Here is a 6,724-nt window from a genome sequence, read left to right on the forward strand (position 1 = left end):
TGGTTTACTCATTCATAAAATTTTTCCCATGTCTTTTTTTTCTTTGACTTTGGTTAATTGATCAACGAATTTGATTGCACTTTTCATTCGCATGTTATTGCAGCCACTTCATTTGTTTCTACAAATTTCCTAGTACGTGTCCGTAATGCCAAACATGTGCCAAAAATTGAGGCGAGTCAAGTTCATGGGCGCAACAAATCAGCTGTTAGTGGAGCCAACGCTCTGTCAGTTAATGTGAGTAATGAATATGAATTTATTTTGGCACCTTGCAAGTGCCGTGGGAATTTAATAAAAAAAATCGGTGAACATTGTCGCATAGACATTTATAGACATTGGGAAAGAAGAGCTGAATAAATCAATGTTTTAATTGGAAGCAAAAAAAAGAGCTTGGTGTAATTTTCTGTTTTCTATCGCACTCTTGCGCCCAATTAAAATTAACATGTGTATTTATTTTTAGTTACGATTTATTTTTTTGTTTCTCGCTCCTCTGTGATGCCTAGAGATTTATATGTCTGCCATCATCATATCGTTCGTACAGCAATCGATTTTGAATGCAAGAATGCATTTTGTTTGTCGATTTGGTAAATGAAACGCGAATCTTGACGGATTGAATTGGCATCGCATCAAAGAATTTGCCGCACTTTGGGAATTCATATTTGATTTGTTAGCTATGCATTCGATTTGCACTTTGTCCATTTGAAAATTTCGTCAAAGGGACATTTCTGAACACATGCGATGAAAATCGGAATCGCAAACGACCATTTGAAGACTAAACAATATCGAAACGAACTTCAATTTATGATGGTGTAACGTATTTTATCAACGGTGCGATTTTTATCATTTTGAATTGTTTTTTTAAAGACTTAATCATTCTGAATTGATTTAATCACGTTATTACAAACGTGAGTTAAATGTAAATCGAAATAAGGTTGATGCAAAATTTCTCTGGATTGCATTACAAATGCAAAAAAAGCATTAACGCCTATGACATAAAAAGTAGATAAAACACGCGATAATTCTGCATTTTGGCCCACATTCAATAATAATTTATTCGGATTTTTTCGAAATAAACTTGAATTATTTTATTCTAATAAAAGTACGGCACAAACCAAACCATATTTAGCTTAATTCTCTAGCCATTTTTTGTAGCTTACGTCATTATATAATTGTAAATCTAAAAATGATAGTTAAAAATGGTAATCTCACTCCATGCAATTTGGTTTGGAGAAATCGATCAAAATTTGGCACAACTCAGCTGCAAAACCTCACTTCGAAAAATCAAAATTTAGATTTATAATAAAAGTAGCAAACGAATCGCAATGCAAAAACGAAAAATTCCAATCAAGGGTTTATTAAGAATTATTTTTTTTTTCGCATTCGTGATCGTATTTATCTCGTTTTTTGGGATCCGAAAGAATTTCATGGGCAACGTTAATTTTTTTGAATAGCTCTTGCTGTTCGATTTTCTCATTGCTTGGAGCCTTATCTGGGTGATGAATCAAGGCCAGGCGCCTGTATGCCTTTTTAATTTCCGCTTTAGGAGCTGTCTTTTCGATTTCCAATATATCGTAATAGTTATCGGACTGAAAGCGTTGCACATACCTCGAGCATGCTTTTGTATCTTTGCCAAAAATGGTTCTGTACTAAGCTGAAAAAACTTAGCTAACAATTTAAAATACATTGCGCCCCGCAAGCCATCTAGATGGCGCCACAAGAAAATTTGGTTCTTATACGAGGTGTATGCTCAAGATATGGCGTTGCAGCGCTTGTTTTGCTTCTGCTAATTTATTTTGTAATTCTTTGATTTTTCCATGTTTAGCAGTGCTTCGTAATCGGTGACTGCATTTTGAAATCTTCTCATCGTCATGTAGCAATCGGCACGAAGTCGCAAACACTTTGTCACGGCCCAACTGTTCTTCATTGCTCTTGTGCAATCTTTGATTGCGTCACGAAACAGTCCCATCTTTGAAAATGCAAATGCACGATTGAACAATAATTTCAAGAAAAAGTTACTGTTAACTGGACTGATCTCAAGCGCTTCACTGATCTGTGTACTGACTGCGCGATAATTTTCTTCGTGCAATAATTTATTGGCTATGGAAAAAATGGAATAAATATCAGTATCATAATTGGATATTTATGATTTTTTTAAATGGTTTTTTAATTGGAAAATATGGAATCGGAAAACATTACCGGTTTTCTCTTTCTCTTGGAACTTTCGTATTTTGACTATCATAGCCTTTGCTTTGCTGTGATCAGGATCCAAACGAATCACATTTTCCAAACACTTTAGCCCTTGCTCCCAATCCTCTTGATACAAACACAATGCACGGATATATACAGCTTCAGCACTCGATGAATCAGATTTCATGCAGGATACAGCAATAACATTAGCTTCCTATAAGGAAATATTTTATATGAAAATATATACCAAACTTGTATCAATTTAGAGCAATTAGATTTGTTTTTTTTAACCTTTAACCCGTGAAATGGGCATTTTATGCCCAAGACCAACTTTCAATGCTTACACCTTTATTATTTTTTATGATCAAAATTTGGGAGAGGAAATTGAGTAGGGTTTCATTTGGCGTGTAATAGTGTCAGAGAATCATTTCAGCATAGAGCCACAGTGTGGCGAATACTTACTCTTTGTTTCTTGGAATTGTTGTTCCTTCTTCTTTTTCCTCAAACAAATTGGTTGGCAGCACAAACAGAAGCAAAAAAATCACATTCGAAAGATAAACAAAACAATATTTGATTATTTTGTTGTTGTGTTTAGTTATAGAATTTTATTTTTTTACTTGTGTTTGTGCTGCCAACCAATTTGTTAGAAAAAAAAGAAGAAGGAACAACAATTCCAAGAAACAAAGATTAAGTGTTCACCACACTGACACTGTATCAAGAGACGTTCACTCTCATCGTTCACAACGACATATTTCGTTCGTCTCTCCTCTCTTCTCTCCTTTCGCACGTACACTCACTCCGATTGTGTGTAAACCAATGTATATGCATGTCCGTGCTTGAATGTAGAGCGCTAATTTACTCACAGCGACGTTCGCAGTCACTGCATTCAGTTACTGAGATCTCATGAGAAAATTGAATATCTATGCTGAAATGATTCTCTGAATAGTGTATAAGATATTCGTGGGAGGCGATGGTAAATATAAGGAGGAAGTATAATATTCTTGAGATTTACATAAAAATAATTGGTTCAAATAAACTGAAAGCCGTTCGGTGGAAGGTAGTGTTAGAATAAACCAACATACGAGCAGTCTTACATACAAACCCGTGTGCAAATAAAATGACTTACAGTCACTCAGTTGTATGTAACTGTATGTAGTGATTGAAATCATGCGTTTTGTATGGAGACAATCACGTTTAGTTATTCTTTCAGTCAGCCGACTAATTTGGGACATTTTGACTAAGAGTGATTTGTGATTAAAGTTAACTGCAGTTGCTTATTTTGTTCGAGACAATCACTTTTAGTCAGTCAAAATGTCCCAAATTAATCGACTGCTAATAATTTGTTTTTTAATTTCAATAAAACAATATCGAAATAATGTTCAAAGATTCTAACAAATTATTTCAGATGTAACCGAAAATGAAAAGTATGAAAATTTTAATTACTTTGAAGCGATTAAGCGATACTAAAATGTCTCCTTTCAGCAACTTCAAATCAGGACTTTCATACGCTATTTTCAATGCCTCATCGATATGGAAAACTAGAACGTGTATAAATGTGGATAAAGGGATTAATACTTCATTTCGTGTTGATTTAATGAATGAATCTGCTGTTACGTGCGGATTCAAAGTTGCCCTTTTTGCAGCATGTAATAGCCTTTTCTCTAAGTCGTTTCAAGTCATAGCATTTTCCCTTATGTTCTTGGATAGTGTCATAGTTTTAGCCAGCTTCCACACATTTCTGAATAGCTCTTTCTGTACCAAAAATATCGCCGATAATCAAGCAACAATTGATCATACGGTCATAATCCTTGAAAAACGTGTTATCGAGCTTAACAGCAGTCTGACAGTCTTCAATCGCCGCCTTATAGTCTTTTAACTTTATGTAACATTCAATGCGATCCTTGTAGAATGAAACATTTTGCGGCCACAACGTGATTGCGTCCCCGTAAAGTATCAACGCTGCTCGAAATTGATTTGCCATATATTTCTCATCACCGTAACATTTTTGTTTTTCAGCCTTCTCATGATTCAACAATACGTTCAAATTGCGCACTTTCGAAGTCATCATTTCAAATTGTTGTAGATTGTTGATAACTGCCCCTTTTTGCAACAATGTCTCATAATCCAACATCGCTTCTCTGAAATTGTCAAGGTATTCATGACATTTTGCACGTAAGAGTAAGGCATCGACGTTATCTTGCCAAATACCCAGCGCGCTGGTACAATCTTGGATTGCATTATAAAAATTGCCGATTTTTGATTGCGCCTTAGCTCGACTGTATTGCAATACACAAACAAATGAATTTTTAGGCATATCTCCATCGAGTGCCTCTGTGTACAATTCGATAGCCTGGCGGAATTTTCGAGCTGCAAACATATCATCACCTAAATGATAAATTACCAAATTCTTTTATTTTGATGACAATTTTGCAACATGAATTTTATTTTACCTACCATTCATTTTCTTTGCATGAATGCGAGAAATTTGTTCTTTCATATAGAAGGATTTGTCGTGATTCAGATCGAAGGTAAGCGCTTGATCTAAATATGATAACGCTTCTACCAAATCACCCTCACAGTAGAATCGGGTAGCTTTGATATAGGATCGATCGGCTTGTGGCACACCATGTGCGCTTTCTAACTTTTTTAACTCCTAGAATAGCCATTCAGAATAACAAAATGAAATAAACAATCTAATTTCGTATGAAAATTCACGTTACCTTCACGTCACCAATATTGAAAAAACATTTTGCCTTAAACAACTTGAAAGCTACACTTTCGGGCAACATCTTCAATGCTTCGTTCGCAATTAAAACTGAATAAATTTGGAATATTATTTTATATCTAATAGATCAAACAATTGATTAATTGAATACCTGCATCAAAGTACTTTTTTAGATAAAAACAATCAATACTACGCTGAGCATAGTTTTCCAACATTTTACGCAAGTCTTTCAAATATTCGTATTCGTTTTCGTGATGGTTAATTCTGGAAGAACTGGTTATCGCTCGCTCAGCACCATCATAATCACCGAAAATCAAGCAACATCTGGCCATATATTCGTAACCCATTTTTGAATTTCCATCAATTGCTACCGCATTCTTGCTATCTTCAAGAGCTCGTTTGTACTCCCCCAGCATAAAACAGCTTTTACATCGGTTGCCATAAAAAAGTGCATTACTCGGCCACAAATCAATGGCATCACTGTAGTTTTGTTCAGCCAATCCATAGTTTTCGGAAACAATATTACCATCACCTACAGCATTTTTCTCTTCTGCAAGTTTTTGTTTCATTGTTACAATCACTTTTTCCAGTTTTGATCGTACTTCTGCGCTTTCCTCTGGTTCTATGACGTTCAATGCGACTTGTAGTCTAACATACAATTTTCATATTCGTCAAGAAAATCGTAGCACTGGGCACGTAACAGCAATGCATTGCTTTTTATTGGATTTGCCTCAAGTATTCTAGTGCAATCATCAATTGTGTTGTGGAAATTTCCGATTTTCGAATTTGCCAATGCTCGATCATACAATACGTCATATACGATTGAATCACTTGTCAATTTTATCTCAAGTGCTTTGTTGTGAATTTCGATAGCTTCATTATATTTTTTGGTTTTAATCAAATCCTTGCCTAAAAAATACGATGCAAATAATTTCACAAAATCGCTAACGTTCCATTTTCACGTCAAATAAAATATTACCTTGTGCCATAAGCTCTTGAACCTTTCCAACATTTTGCTTTATTTCATTGATTTCCGTATGTTCTTTGTCCAACTGTACAAGTTTTGTTTCAAACTGTGACATATTGTTGGTCAGAGCTTCAAAGTATGTGCATATGGATAAAGTACGTGGGCCGAAGATATCGTCTTGATTGACATTTAGATGGCATTCGGAGAATTCTTTCAATTCCTATGAATTAATATTATTTAATCAGTACCAGCTACTATTGTACAATTGAAACTTGGTTGATGGTTCCAGAAGAAGTTTATCTCTCCCACTCAAAATACCTGGGACCTTTTCAAAACTTTGTCAATTAGGAAGATAGTATTGGGCTTCAATTTCCCAAATTTCACTAGAATCTCCGGTTGAAATTCGCCTGGATTCTCATTTGCACCATTTGATGGAGTTGTTGAAACTTTTTCGCGTTTTCCGCCCATCATTTTTTCACACTTTGATTTTCACTTTTTTATTTCACTGTACAATGTCAACTACTCGAAAATGAAACGTCGAATAACTAATGACATAAACGGCGATTTTGTCAAGTGCCGCATTGTTGCAAGTGTTAGATATAAACAGAGTTTGACTCAGGCGACAGATATATGCTTTAGCATGGAAAAAATATCCGTATATTTTTTGGTTTGTCCACTCTCAGTATATAACGGCACCCAGCTTCATCGAGTATCAGCACGCACACTGAACGTGGTAGTATAGGACGGTTTGTTTACGAAGAAAAAATATTGTTTATAAACAAAATCTACCAGAACTATACAGCGCAAAACCTTAACATAGGACAGCATTGCTGCCGTTTGAATACATT

The 6,724-nt window shown here is 35.1% G+C and overlaps 3 protein-coding genes across 3 annotated transcripts; all 3 read right to left on the reverse strand.

The window, feature by feature from the left end:
- Positions 1-1,056: 1,056 nt before the first annotated feature.
- On the reverse strand, positions 1,057-6,602 carry LOC129567872 (dnaJ homolog subfamily C member 7-like). Its single transcript, XM_055445231.1, has 8 exons — positions 6,195-6,602; positions 5,889-6,096; positions 5,061-5,818; positions 4,905-4,999; positions 4,639-4,837; positions 3,628-4,569; positions 2,194-2,398; positions 1,057-2,094 (listed from the first exon to the last, which is right to left on the reverse strand). The coding sequence occupies exons 3-6, from the start codon at positions 5,476-5,478 to the stop codon at positions 3,902-3,904; spliced, it is 1,380 nt and encodes a 459-aa protein (XP_055301206.1). The 5' UTR covers positions 5,479-5,818; positions 5,889-6,096; positions 6,195-6,602; the 3' UTR covers positions 1,057-2,094; positions 2,194-2,398; positions 3,628-3,901.
- Positions 1,781-2,371, reverse strand: LOC129567901 (dnaJ homolog subfamily C member 7-like). Its single transcript, XM_055445274.1, has 2 exons — positions 2,194-2,371; positions 1,781-2,094 (listed from the first exon to the last, which is right to left on the reverse strand). The coding sequence occupies exons 1-2, from the start codon at positions 2,369-2,371 to the stop codon at positions 1,781-1,783; spliced, it is 492 nt and encodes a 163-aa protein (XP_055301249.1).
- Positions 5,541-6,347, reverse strand: LOC129567902 (dnaJ homolog subfamily C member 7-like). Its single transcript, XM_055445275.1, has 3 exons — positions 6,195-6,347; positions 5,889-6,096; positions 5,541-5,818 (listed from the first exon to the last, which is right to left on the reverse strand). Exons 1-3 carry the CDS (start codon positions 6,345-6,347, stop codon positions 5,541-5,543), a joined length of 639 nt encoding a protein of 212 aa, XP_055301250.1.
- Positions 6,603-6,724: the final 122 nt, after the last annotated feature.

The sequence above is a fragment of the Sitodiplosis mosellana genome, unplaced genomic scaffold, assembly GCF_009176505.1.
Source record: "Sitodiplosis mosellana isolate CC-2019 unplaced genomic scaffold, AAFC_SMos_1.0 Smas_scaffold_13, whole genome shotgun sequence".
Classification (NCBI taxonomy): Eukaryota; Metazoa; Arthropoda; class Insecta; order Diptera; family Cecidomyiidae; genus Sitodiplosis; species Sitodiplosis mosellana.